We start from the raw sequence: 14,149 nt of genomic DNA on the forward strand, positions 1-14,149 counted from the left end.
CCTTACCATTCTCTGCGCTCATGCGCCCTCCTCCTTGCAGCCGGGGCTTACGGGCTGACTCCACAGGCGGCGCTGGGAGACTACAGTTAAGTCTCACCTCTGCAATCATTTGTGCAAGACTTCCAGGCCATGGCCACTTGGAAGGACCAGGATTCCACCTGCTTAGGGGCTCCTGGCTGTGAAGCATACAACACAAGTTGGGAACAACGGGAGTGACCGAGGGGGTTGAAAATGTTTTCCTCAACCTTCTTAGGAGTCCCTGGCTGGATCTGAAAACAGCTGACAGAGGCACATTCACAGGAGAAAAGCCCACAAGCTAATGTCATATAAGTTTTACGGGGCACGCAACCTTCCTAAGCAGCGGAAGACCCAAAGACAGGCCTGCGTACTTACGACTAGGTTTGATGAATATGGGCAGCCGCGGAGAAGCAGGATAGCTTACAGGGCCTGCGGCAAGGCTTGCACCTGGGGCGTGAGGCTCAGCAAGGCCCGGATGCTCGGATTCTGGGCGTCCCCGTCCTCGGAGGCAAGGAGTTCAGGGCCAGGACCATTGCCAGCTCGTGTGCCAGCCTTGGCTCTGGGACTTCAGGTGCCCAAAGACAAGCAAGGACAAGGTCGGACGAGACGGGGAGAAACCTACCAGCAGCCGGGCCTGAACGTTGGGCAGGACGCCGTCCAGCGAGCTGATGGCCAGCTGCAGGTGGCGCGGAACGGCGCACACCTTCTTCCCCATGCTAACCTCGCCTCCCTGCTTGCCGCAGACACACGACTCCGAGCCGGGTGCCGGCCGACGGCTTTATATAAGGGGAGCGCGCCGCTGCATGCTGCGTTCACCAATGGGGTGCGGGCACCGTGCCGTCCGGGAGCCCCATTGGCCTCTCCGCGACGCTGAGCTTGGCGGCCTGTCCAATCAGAAGAAACCTGGATAGTCGCTTGATTTGCATGCAGCCCGAGAGCCGCGTCCTCAGTGCTCTCCGGGCGCGCGTGCTTTGAAGTCCCTTCGCCGAGTGTCGCCTTCCCGCTGCTCGTCGTGGCACCGGCCGGGCGCTACGGCCGAGCTCTCCGCTGAGGCGCGCTCAGCCCTGCCCTCAGCCCTGTGCCCGGCCGGCCGGGGCGCGAGGGCCAGGGAACGCCCGAAGTCCGGCGCCGTCTGGGGAGGCGAAGGGGTGGCGCTCCGCTGCCTCGCTGTGGGAATGAAATCCCTAAAATGAGGAAAGGAGCCCGCGCGCAAAGGAAACCTGGAGAGGTTGCCCGTGCAGAGGGACGCACCATCCCTGGTCACAGAAACGGGGGGGGGGGGGGGGGGGTGTGGCTGAGAACATTTACAAAAAAGGAGACACTGCATCCAAGGCCTACGTGGTCCGTGTTCTATTGCTTTGTATTTAAATTTGCCCTCTCCTGTGGCAGAACTGCCCTGTAGAAACAAGACTTCAGAGATGGCTGCGATGTCCTTCCTGGCCTGCTGACCTACTCCATCATCTGTCGCGCTGATGTTTTCACTGGCATGTCTTCATTTCGGAATGGTTTTATACTCGTCAAGTAGAACGGCTCACTAGCACATCCTCTTCATGAAAGAAGGTTTAATAAAACCTGAGTCCAACGAGTTATCTTCAAAAATAAGGCAGGCGGGAGTGGGGGAGACTTCAGGGTCTTTGTCTCATCTAAGTTATGTCTCCGGCGTTAGGAAACGAAGAGCCTTAACTCTGATGAGCCCCTGACTGAGGGGCTCCCGGGTGCCCACAGAGTTGTTCTGCCTTCTGCTGGAGGGAACCCTAGTTTGTGTGGGGCCTTCCGCGTCCTGCCAGCAGCTAGCCTTCCCTAAGAAAATGTAGGCGTGAACGGGGGCAGGTCTGTGGGCGCTCTGGGTGGGAACTGCAGCTCGGCTGCTGCTGCACCTGAGAGCCTGGACGGAGGCCCAGGGCAGAGGGCTTCTGGAACCCGCTACCGCTGGGGTCCCTGCCCAGCCTTGGGCGTGAGAGACATTCCAAAGTGGGAGGGCACAACCTCCTAAAGAGTGTCAAAATGGGGAGTCAAGAGTTCCCCGGAAATCTGAACGTGGTGGCCAGTGCCCCCCTGAGGCTGTAGGACTGACCAGTGTACTCGCGTCCGGGAATCGGTATTCTGTGTTCCCTTACGGAAGCCCCCCACCTTCTCCAGGGTCACACTGCCTTCCAAAGGCTCCCTTGCACACACACGCACACACACCTACACGCACACACATGCACACGGGCACGCGCACACACACGCGCAGAGGACGTTCCTCACAGAACTAACTAGCCACTATTTACAGAGATCCCAAAATGACCTAAACTACTCTGGAACCCCGCTCTCTTCCCTGGCGTGAAGTCCTGGGCTAGGGACTCCCATTTTCCCCCTTCCACCCACAGTCCCTACTCTGTGACCTTGGTTCCTTTTCTTTAAAAAAAAAAAAATTATTTATTTGACGGAGAGAAAAGGCACAAGCAGGGGGAGTGGAAGCAGCAGAGGGAGAAGCAGGCTCCCCCCCGAGCAGGGAGCACGACACAGGGCTTGATCTCACGACCCTGGGATCACAATCTGAGCGGAAGGCAGACACTTATCTGACTGGGCCACCCAGGTGACCCACCTTGGCTCCTTTCCTTCTGCTCTGCTGCTATTCCCTCTATCCACGTTCCCCTCCCCACAGGCAACACGCGCCAATGGTCGGTTTGGAGCATCTCTGCAACCATGAATCGTTCTGTGTGCACACATTTGAAATGTAAGTAAATCGTGCTTTGTCTTCTATCCCACTTGCTTATTTCTGTGACCTAGCACGGTGCCCTAAGCCACTGCAAGTCACCCTGTGTCCAGGTCCTGTGTGTCCCCAGGGCTGTGGCCTACCGTGGTCTCCAGCCCTCACTGGACCTCCTACCTGCCCAGTGAGGGGCGCTGGTCTCTGCCCTGCCCACTCTCGCCCCCCACAATGACAGTGAACCGAATGTCCACGTGCACCTCGCCTGTGGGCCTAGAGAGGCATCTGTGGAAGGGAGCGTCTGTAAGGGGGGTCACCGGGCCCTCAGTCATCATGCCCTAAATCTCTCGACATCTGGCAGCTGGTCGTGGAGGAGCACCGGCAGTGCCGGGGCTGTGGTTGGGACACCATCAGCAGACTGGCCTCTCCCCGGACATCTCCGCTGGTCGAGTCGGGCACCCTGTGCGCGTGTATCGGCAGAACAAGCTCCACTGCTCAGTCCCCAACGCTGGCATCCGGCCTCATCTGACTTTCAGCTCCCTCAGTCAGGGGGACCCAGGTCCCATCCAAACTCTCAGCATTGCAAAGGAGACTCGGTAATTCAGAACCATGCTGGCATCTGTGGTACACCAGCCCGGGGCTGGAGTGCAGTGTCGCAGGGTAGCAGGTGGCCCGGCCTGCTGGCAGGTGCCCACCTCTTGTCCCCCACCCTATCTAGAACAGGGATACCCCTAGCACTGCCGCTGACTCAGAGAGGTCTGGACTATTTATCAGGGTTATGTGGTCATGGTCACACGGTCTGCCCACAGAGAACGGGTCTCCAGGGAGGGGGGAGGATGGCAGCTGTCCCTGTCCTAAGCAAGTCTCCCCCAATGTCACTCACTGGAGGTGTGGGGCCCATCAGGAGAAGTCCCATCTACAGGAGCCCCCTTTATGCTGCTGCGTGGACACAGGGCCTCCCTGGAGACTGGCTGGGCAGCAGAGGAGACAGACAAGGAGGAGGGACACCCGGCAAAGTGGCTGAAGCAAGCCCTCTTTACGGGGATCCGTGAGTGCCAGCCACGCCACCCCCAAACTCACAGAAATGGTGTTGGGAGACCTCCTCTGAAATGGACCTGTTGATCTTAAATCCACACAATGTGGCCCAACTCCCAGCCTCAAGCATCCTTAACGGCCCCGTGTGTCAACATTGCAGGAGCCTCATCCCCACTGCCTTCCTTGCTGTCACTTGCACGAATTTACACTATCATGTAACCACAAGTCGTGATTTTGGTACACTTGTCTACTGAAGGAAATGTGAAGCAAAGGGAGCCAGGAACAGAGCAAGGAAACGCCGCATCCAGGCCTGGGGGTGACCCGCACTCCGCACAGTTCCTCTGGTTTCCCCAGGAAAAATACTCGGGTCGGCCACGGGGGGGAAGGTGGAAGGGGGTGGACAGAGGTCAAGGCTAAGGCGAGTCCCTGGAAAGCCATGGCACCACAGGGCAGGCAGTGCAGAGAGAAACGAGCACAGCTGAGCAGACACACTGGGGACAGAGCGGTGACGGAGCTTCAAGGACTCGGACCCCTGGACACGGACCCCACAAAGTCCCTGAAGACAGAGCTGGAGCCGTAGGTGCAGGCTGCGTGGGGACTCAAGCCAGTAACAGGTCTGACCCGCCTGCCTGCCCTCCCCACCCAGATGTCCTGAGCATCCCTTTCCCTCCACTTACACCCACATGTACCCTGAGTGGGCATGTCTGACGCATGCGTGGGAGTCTGCATGACCTGGGTGTGCGTGTCCAGTAGCCCAGCCCCATCGTGGGTGGCATTTCAATGGGGTGAGTGCCAGGTCTGGACGATCCAGGCTGTCTGGGGACAACCAAGGGCCTCGGAGACGCCAGGCCAATAAGACTCGGCGGCAGCGACAAGAGCTTTATGAAGAGTCGTGATACACTGGGGCCAACGATACCCCTGCTACAGGTCTCTACGGTAAAACGTTTACAGCCTGGGGAACATGAACACCCACAGGATAAGGGAACAGGGACACTGCTGAGGGACACTGTCTTAAACAACCCAAGGCGGGCACCTGCGGTATGCGTCCTGCGTGTGCACCTAGGTGCGGACCCTCATGGGTGAAGGATGCTGCGAGTCCGGAAGGCGGCGATGGAGGAGCGGCTGGGGGCCAGGCCAGGTGGGTGGAGCTTCTTGGCCTGGGGCTGGCGCCAGGGGCAGACATCACTGCAGGGGGAGGGGTGGGAGTGGGGAAGGAGAGAGACAGCTGCTGTGCCAGGACCAGGCCATGAGGTGGGACCCAGCCCCCACCAGTCCCCCCAGCCCCACACATCTCCGCAAGACCGGAGCCTTATCATGGCCACTCCACCCACTTGGAGCTGATGACTCAGCCTTTCCAGAATCAGAATGGCACCCTTGGGACCCGAGGAAGAAAGGACGGGCTGCCAGATCTGCTGTCATATGAGGGGGTGTGTGGAGGCCAGGGTCTCCTGGGTCAGTCGTTCCTCAAATTCAGCCCCAGGCAGGAGCCAGGTGGCTGGTCTGAAGCCCTCCATGTCCCCGTACTGCCCCGGCTCCCTCCCCTGGGGTCCGGACGGGACGCAGTGCCCACCTGGAGCAGCATGCTGAGGCCCAGGTTGCGGTGCCTCCTCTCCAGCTCCGACACAGCCTGCAGCAGGGACCCAAAGCGCTCCGCAGGGTCAGCGTCCTCATCCTCCGGGGATCCCTCCTCTTTATCCGCCTCCTGCAGAAAACGCTCTTCCTCCTCGGCAAAGAATGCCCGCAGCTTCCTGTAGTCGGTCAGGGCTTTCTTCCTGCGGTCCATCACGTGTCCCTGCAGGGCAGGGAGGGACACTTGTGTCCCCGGGATACACCCTGGGGCCTCCCGCCCCACCGCTGCCCACCTCTGGGAGGAGGGTTTGCTACACAGTGCATGGCACTCAGCTGCATCCCTGCCAAACGGGGTCAGGGTCCCCTTCTTGGGCAGACCGCAGGCCTGCCGCCACTTGCCTTCCACACGGCCGCGGCAGACTCGGCCTGGCCATGCAGGTCCCGGGCATCGTTCAGGTCTTTTCTCATGATCTCCACAGACCCCTTGTTCTCCTGGAAAGACACAGTGGTTACTGGTAGGCACACAGTCAGAAGCTCCAGGGTCCCCTAGCCCAGTCCAGGGGCAGACTCAGTGTGTGATCGTGGCCTGTCAGGCTCTGCACAAGGGGTCTGCAGGTACCAAAGGAGGTCTCAGCAACCCCACTAAGCTCTCTCCAGAAGGAACTCTGGTAGAAAAGCACCTGCTCTAAGACTATAACCAGGCAACTGGACAAAGACCATGCTCTGGGGTCCCTAGTGTTACTGTCACCAAGGGAGCAATGTTGAATGGCCTGTCAAGGGTGCACTAAACCTAGGCCTGGGTCCCCCAACAGGAGCAGAGCCCAGCTCCAGTCCACAGGCTCCAGCCCTATGCAGCCCCTGCCCACCACCCACAGTGCCACCCCCAGTGCTCACTGGGTCCCCTGGACCCACCACCTGACAGAGTGCTTCCCCTGTCTTCCCTGGGGTGGGTGGGACCACACACACATATTGTCTCTGCACTGAAGGAGGTCCTGGCTGCTTTTACTCTCTAAAATAACGTTGTAACCCCACCTCCATGGGGGTTTCCCAGGGCCCGAGGCCCCAGCTACAACCAGCCTCTCCAATAGCGGGTTTTTACCCAGGGTCGACAGCACAGGGAAGTTTTCAATATTCAATGGGTGGGGGTCGCCGAGAACGAGTGGGAAAGCAGTCTGGGTGAAGGGAGAGGGGGCGCACTGGACCACAGCAGCTGACAGCCCGACTTACTGCGGAGTCCACCAAACAGAACCTCAGGGGGCAGAGCGGGGCGGGGACGCTGCTGCAGGGTGACGTCACGCCCAGAGGCAGGGCAATGAAGTGCTGGAGGCGAGTTATGGGGGTGGGGCTGGCAGATGGACACTGTCTTCAGATGGGGGGAGGGGTACAACAGTCCAAAGATGGAATACGCGGATGAGTGTGGGAGGTGGGGGGAAAGATACAGTCCAGGGATGGGCGCGGGCGTTAAGGGAGAGGGCACTGGGCACTGTCCAGGGGATGGGGAGGTGGGGGACAGGGCACCGTCTGGCAAATGATAACGGAAGACAGAGCACAGTCCAGGGATGGGTGAGGGGGAACAAGGCATGGTCCTGGGAAGGGGACCCGGGTTAGAGAGGACAGGGAACTGTCAGAGAGTGGGGAGGACGGGATGGAAGACTGGGCCCTCTGTCCAGGGGCAGGGACCCGGGTTGGGGAGGGAGGACAGGACACCAGCCGAGAGCGGGGGAGGGAAGACAGAGTACGGTCCAGGGGTTGGGGATGGGGGACAGGACACCAGCTGAGACAGGGGGAGGGGGTACAGGGCACCGTCTGGGAGCGGGGACCGGGTTGGGGATGGGGACGGGCCGCGTACAGGTCACCGCCCGCGCGCACCTTGCCGCGCAGCGCCTTCCTCCAGCGCGGCTCCCACTCGGGCGGCTCGGGCCCCGCGGCCATGCGGCAGGCGGCGCACAGCGGACCCCCGTCGGCGCGGCACAGCAGCTGCAGCGCCGCCTCGGAGGCCGGGCCGTCGCGCGCGGGCGCCGCGGCCGCCTCCTCGAGCGCCAGCAGCCGGCGGCTGAGCGGCGGGCGGCCGGGCTCCACGGCGCGCTGCCAGCAGTCGTCGGCGCACTCGGGGCACGGGAAGGGTCCGTCCTCCTCGGCCCAGAAGCGCACCACGCACGACCGGCAGAAGCGGTGGCCGCAGTCGGCGCGCACCGGCTCTCGGGGCGCGCGCTGACACAGGGCGCAGGCGGCCTCGGCGGGGCCCGCAGGGAGCGCCAGGGCGGCGGCGGCGGGGGCCCTCGGGAAGGGCGCGGCCGGAGGGTGGGCGAGGCCGAGGACGCGGCGTAGGGACGGTGACAAGGGCGTGCGGGCGAGACGGGCCCGAGACGCGGCGGACAGCGGGTACTGGGATAGAGAGCGCGGCCGGAGAGCCGAGGACGGGGACAAGGATGGCGGCGGGGACGCGCGGGGCGGGGACGGCGGGGCGCCCCACGCAGGGTCCTGGCAGCGGTGAGCTTCACGCAGGGTCCTGGCAGAGGTGTGCTTCAAGCTCTGGGATGCTGGCCGCGACGCTCCGCGCATAAGGTCCTGGCAGGGGTGCGCGCCACCCTCTCCGGGTCCTGGCAGTGAAGCTCTCCTCGAAAGGTCCAGGCCGAGGTGCGCGCAGTACCTCCGGGGTCCTGGCAGCGACGCACTCCATCTCCCCCAGGTCCTGGCAGCGGTGCACTTCACACTCCCGTCCGCTGGCCGGCCCACATCCTCGCACCCTGAAATCTTACTACGATTGTCACTTACCCCGTAAATGATTCGTGGACAAGAGGGAACCTGTTTTATAATTATACGAAGACTCCGTTGTAGAAGTCTTTTGTAAGCTGCTAGGACCTGAGCGGAGGAGCGCCCCGCCCACATGGGGTTGGGGCGGGGCTGGAACCGGCCTCCCCGCGTGAACCACCCCCCTCGGTCCGGTCCTTTCCCGGGGGGAACAGGTTTCGGGTCCGGTGCCCCGCGCCTCTCCCGGTGGAGGAATCCGGAGGCGCGGGCTGAAGAAGTCCCTAGAGACCCAAGACTTGTATTAGCATTTCTTTAAGGGAAAAAATGGGGGGAGGAGCAATCTGTTTTGTTTTTTTAAAAAACAGCCAAGCACGCAGTTAAAATAAAAACAATCACTGTGATTTAGCAGTACATAATTTTTAAATTTTAAAAAACGAGTCTGTTACTCCACACAAATGCAAAATCTTCTGAGTTACATTGCTTCCAGTTTTATGTGTTTTTAATATTTTGGCACAGACCTGAGAATGCAGTAAATGGGAAGAGTAACGAGTAAACTACGGCTAGTTCCGTGGAGTGATGGTGAGAAGAGGGCTTCAAGCTCAGTACGCCTGACCCGTTGCGTAGATCAAGAACTTCGTGCAGAGAAGAGAGAGAGGAAGGGAGGAAGGAGTTCAGCAAATATCAATGATACCCGGTGAGTGTGTTGAGGGAACAGAAGGCAAACTGAGGGCAAAGCAGAAGCTGACACCTCTCCCCCCCCCCCACGGAATATATGTGACATTCCTCAGGCACTCCTGCTGCCCTAAAGCTAAGGAAAGGAAAAACAGTTAACTGACAGAGATCACAATCCTGCAAGACAAGAATATCCCCCAGTTGACAAATGTCTTAGCAATTTACAAGAACAAAGCATTTCTATCAATAACCTAGCTTTCAGGGGCGCCTGGGTGGCTCAGTCCTTAAGCGTCTGCCTTCAGTTCAGGGCATGATCCCAGAGTCCTGCTTCTTCCTCTCCCACTCCCCCTGCTTGTGTTCCCTCTCTCACTGTCTTTCTATCAAATAAATAAAATACTTCTTAAAAAATAACCTAGCTTTCAGAAGAAACGTAGATACAATGAAACATCTTTGTAATCTGCAATCCATTGACAGATACTTGAAGCGGGCAGAGTGTAATATCTCCAGGAAGCTCCCAACTATCTTGATGTCAACACCTTGTTAGAGGGAAAAAGAACCTTGACAATGGCAAGGCCTCGGTATCCTGTGAGTCTTTTTAACATATGAAAGTCCTTTTGAAAACTCCCCTTTCCTTACCTCCCCCAACCCCTTAGTATATAATCACCCCTCACAACCCCAGTGCAGCAGCTCATTCTGCCCAGGGGTTCTGTCTTATGCTTTAATAAAGCCAGCTTTTTACATCAGAGACGTCTCAAGAATTCTCTCTTGGCCATGGGCTCCAGACCTCACCAAACCCAACCTCACTTATATTCCAAAACCCCAAAAACATGGCTGTTTGAATCTTTTGTTCAGAACATAGATGTGGAGAAAAAAACCACTCTTACCACTTACTAAGAAATAGGATCGAGCCCCACATCAGGCTCCTCCGCTATGAGCCTGCTTCTTCCTCTCCCACTCCCCCTGCTTGTGTTCCCTCTCTCGCTGGCTGTTTCTATGCCTGTCGAATAAATAAATAAAATCTTAAAAAAAAAGAAATAGGAACATAAAAGAAGACTTCTTCACTATAAAGTTAGCAGACTCCAAAAACTGGATTTTGCAAATATTGCTTCTGGGAGACAATGTAGCAATGTAAGGACCTTCACATTTTTCATAACCTTTGGAATTCCTTTTTTCAAAATATGTTCTATATTTCCAAAACGGAAATAAAGCCTTCCCTGATTTGGCTTGGTTTAGTTTGGAGAAATGTTTCTCACATCACTATTTGGGGAAAAAACAAAAACTTCAAAATTTCCTCTCATAATGAGCAAGTCAGAGTAGCCATCCATTTGAAAATGTAGCAGCAATGCCCACAATAGCCAAACTATGGAAAGAGCCCAGATGCCCTTCAACAGATGACTGGATAAAGGTGTGGTGTGGGAGGTGTGTGTGTGTATAAACACACACACACACACACACACACATATATATATATATATATATATGGGAGGTTTTGGTTTTTGTGTGTGTGAGGGGAAAAAAAGCCTTTATTGATAAATAGGTTACAAAGAAATAAATAGAGTGATGGTTTGTTGGGGAATAAAAACTTGGTCAGGATCTCCATGTCTCCACCCCAGCTCTAGCTTCCAGCTTCTGCCTTCCTACTGGCCAGATTGGACAATGAGGCCTTGGTGGGCATGCCTGGCCTCCTCGGGCCCCTGGGGGCCTCTGTCTTCCTGGGCAGGGGTTCAGGTACCGTCTTAGACCTGCCACCCCTGGGGGGAGCAGCAGCCTTGGCTTTGAGCCCCTCCTTGGCTGCATAGACAATGAACTCTTCAGGGGCATGGATTTCCTTCTTTTTGGCTGGAGAAGCAGCACCATTCTTCCCCTTAGGGACCGTGGATTTTTCACTCTGACTCATATATATATATATATAATTATTCAGCCATCAAAAAAAATGAAATCTTTTCATTTGCATCGACATGGATGGAGCTAGAGTGTATTATGTTAAGTAATATAAGTCAGAGAAAGGCAAACACCATATGATTTCACTCATGTGGAATTTAATAAACAAAACATGAACATAGAGGAAGGGAAGAAAAATAAGATGAAAATTGAGAGGGATACAAACCATAAGAAACTCTTAGCTGTAGGGAACAAACTGAGGGTTATTGGGGGCGGTGGTGGGAGGGGATAACTGGGTGATGGGCATTGAGGGAATGTAATGTAATGAGCACTGGGTGTTATATGCAACTGATGAATCACTAAATTCTAGCTCTGGAACTAAAAAATTTTTAAAAAGAGAGAAAATGTGTGCATGAAAGATTTCTGGAAATAAAGAATAGCAAACATTGTTTCACAGCCCTAGTTCTGCTCCAAATCCCAATGTGGGCTCCCCCCCCACCACCACCAGTCAAGCAATTCCCTGTGATACCAGCTGCGTGTTGTACAATTTAAGTGAATGCTACCCAAGGATTGTGTTAGACCCCACAGGTTAAAGACCTCACAATATCCCATAATCCTTTAGGACCAGCAGAATCCAAATTATGTTGTATGGCATCCTCACTTCCCAAGACAGACTAAAAGGTATTACCTGGCATTTCTCCCCCTCCCTCTGCACCCTCCAAGTGAGACATTTAGCAGTTGCTATTTGAGGACAGGTGTTGGGAGGACAGGGCAAAGAAGTTGCATAGGCTTTCCCTCATCTGTCTCTAGAACCATCCAGAAAATGGAAGACTCCCACTTCCACGTCAGAAGCAGAATCCGAGTGGGTGATGATCTGGATTATTGCTCAGAACCCCCACAAGACAACAGGACAGTTGCTGGGCTCTAGGTGTCTTGAATTCCCACCACACTGATCCCAAAGAACTAAATAAGAGAATGCCTCCCCACAAACAGGCAGAACTCCCAATTCAGCTAGCTGCGTTCTGAACCACTTCCCTTTCTCTCAAGATCATACTCTAAATGGATTCATATAAAAGGTTTTGGGATTAAATTGGCAGTGATGAAAAAATCTGAGTATTGTCTATAAGACTGACAAAGTTGTTTGTTTTTTAAACAATAGACCAGAAGGACATAAGTAAAGGATTCCGAAGGGTAAGAACAGAATAGGCCCTCAACACATGCCACGTTGGCATGAAGAGTATTTTGAACTGCAGGCAAATGAGAATCAGCAGGTGCAGAAAGAGGCCTTCCCGGAGCTCCCCTTATCTGACGAGAGGAAGACACTAATGAGGAATGAGAAGTGCTCTGTTCTCATCAACCAGGCTATGCAGAGGGATGGGAGAGGCCCTGTCAGCGATGCAGGACACTGACTGAGGACACTGATGGGAGAAACAAAGGCAGAAGAAAAATTACTAAATTTCCTTACTACCTACAACCCATTGACAAGTCCTTGAAACAGGCAGAGTTACTTTCCTCTGGGACTCAACTGCCTCCATGTTACTACTTTGTTGAGGGCAACAGGCAATCTCAGCCCAACCCCCAGGATTCTGTAAGTCTGCTTTAACATATAAAGATTCCTTTGGCAACTTCACGTATCTCTAAAGCCTGCAAGCATTTGACCCACCTGTATACACCTTTAGGGTCTCATATTTAAGTTTTATTAGACAGTAATAAATGACCCTTTCCCAACAACAATTAGCCCTCTCAAGGTCCTGGAAAAGCTTCCAAAATTCCTGAGACTGACGCTATCCCTAGCCCCTCCCGGCTTGAAAATACATAATGGGCCACTCCTCATGACCCCACTGCAGTTCTTTCTGCCCACAGGTCCTGTCCCCCTGCTTCAGTAAAACCACCTTTTTGCACCAAAGACGTCTCAAGAATTCCTTCCTGGCCCTAGGCTTTGAACCCTAACGTTCTCTTTCCTACATCACGGGTGACGAGTTCGACCCCACATGGGGGAGAGACTGTACTTTAAAAAAAAAATCCGACTCGGTGCAAACTTCACATTTCGCCCACGGAAAAGGAATCGGAAGTAGTTAACTCTCATTGCCCTGATTCACGCATAACACAGCAGCCAGCCAGCCGGGTGGGCGGAACGACCGGACCTCGAGACCACCAGGAAAAGGACGAAACCGCCCTCTACCCCAGGTAGCAGGGCGGAAGTTTCCAACGGCCCCAGAGCGCGCATGCGCCCTCCCCGTAACGACCTCCCCGTAACGACCGCCCCGAAGTACTCCCGGCCTTTATAATACATTTACATGTTCCCGGTGCATGGTGGGAAAGGTCCAAAATGGCGGGGCCGAAGGAGACGCGGCGGGGAGGCGGCCGGGGAACACCGTGGAAAATGGAAGCACAGAGGCGAAAGCGAGGACGGTGGGCGCGCCCTCTGTCCTGAGTAGGCTACTCCACCCTTGTCTCCAGTGAGCTTTCGCTTTAACTGCTACGAAACGTCTGCTTTCGTAAGAGGGCGGCTCCGAGTCCTCCGAGGGCGGGAGGCCATGTCCGCCGGCCTGTGGTCGGTGCCGGGCCCGGGCCCGCGGGATTGGAGGGTCCGGTGCCTCGCTCTGCGCCCCCTTGCTGCAGCCCTGGCCTCCCCCAGCGTCCGCTTCCTGGGACTGTGTTTTCCCACCCGCGTCCCTTCGTCGCTGGAACTCCTTTGGCGTCCCCCTGTCGGGCTCTCCGCCGTGTCCCTTCCCCGGCCAGGGGAACCCCGGCAGAGGCGCAGAGATCTGGAACCGCTGCGTTCCCAGCAGGACGCGCTGAGGATCTGCCGCTTGCTGCGCGCACGCGGCTTCAGAGGGCCTCCCTCCCTCTTCCTCTGGCCCTGCCCCCACCGTTCCCCCACTTAGCCGTTATAATAAACCTGAACTTTGGAAAACTGGGGAGATCCTGTGCAGCTTCCGAGAAGGCACACGGCTTTAAGAAGAGGCCTTCAACCCTTCCTTAAGCTTCTGTGCCGTACCGAAGATGGCATCTGCTGCCTCTGCCTAATCCCCCCCCCCCCCCACAAGCGGATTTCTGCCCGGACAATGTAGCTGCTTTGTCGCTTTAGGCACCTCCTAGGCTTTCTTCCCAAGATCTGTGCATAGAGACCCCATAGTTTTCAAATTCCACTCCTCTGATCACTTACATTTGGTTTTACATTTTGCCGGAGGCCTCGAGGGGAATTGCCCCCTTTGTCTCTTCAGACCCTGGCGGGGAGATCTAGTTTCTAATCACAGGCCTGGTTGGGGAGATTGGGAAGGAAAAGGAATAACAAACACTGTTTTGCCAAACTAGATGCTGTCTTAGAAGAGAAGACAGTTCCCGCCTTGGGAGGAAACACACACTAATGAAGGTGGAGGGTGGATGGGGGTCCCTCTTGGGGAGCCTCGCCAATCCAAAGAGGTTCACAGGCCAGGCATGCCCCTCTGCACCAGAAACGATAGTTGGGGGTTCCATAGGGACATGTCTGGGTCCCAGGCTCTCCAGGATGACTTTCGGGGTTCAGCA

At 56.0% G+C, this 14,149-nt stretch overlaps 1 protein-coding gene and 1 long non-coding RNA gene across 2 annotated transcripts; one reads left to right on the forward strand and one right to left on the reverse strand.

Annotated features, from left to right (window-relative positions):
- Positions 1–4,610: 4,610 nt before the first annotated feature.
- Positions 4,611–7,977, reverse strand: RNF187 (ring finger protein 187). Its single transcript, XM_040622743.1, has 4 exons — positions 7,184–7,977; positions 5,714–5,806; positions 5,316–5,537; positions 4,611–4,930 (listed from the first exon to the last, which is right to left on the reverse strand). Exons 1-4 carry the CDS (start codon positions 7,874–7,876, stop codon positions 4,928–4,930), a joined length of 1,011 nt encoding a protein of 336 aa, XP_040478677.1. The 5' UTR covers positions 7,877–7,977; the 3' UTR covers positions 4,611–4,927.
- Positions 7,978–8,123: 146 nt separating this feature from the next.
- LOC103678851 lies at positions 8,124–9,477 on the forward strand. The gene is made up of 2 exons (XR_572762.2): positions 8,124–8,759; positions 9,212–9,477. It is a non-coding gene; the product is annotated as an uncharacterized LOC103678851 (long non-coding RNA).
- Positions 9,478–14,149: the final 4,672 nt, after the last annotated feature.

This window comes from Ursus maritimus, unplaced genomic scaffold, assembly GCF_017311325.1.
Source record: "Ursus maritimus isolate PB19 unplaced genomic scaffold, ASM1731132v1 scaffold_5, whole genome shotgun sequence".
In the NCBI taxonomy this organism is placed as follows: Eukaryota; Metazoa; Chordata; class Mammalia; order Carnivora; family Ursidae; genus Ursus; species Ursus maritimus.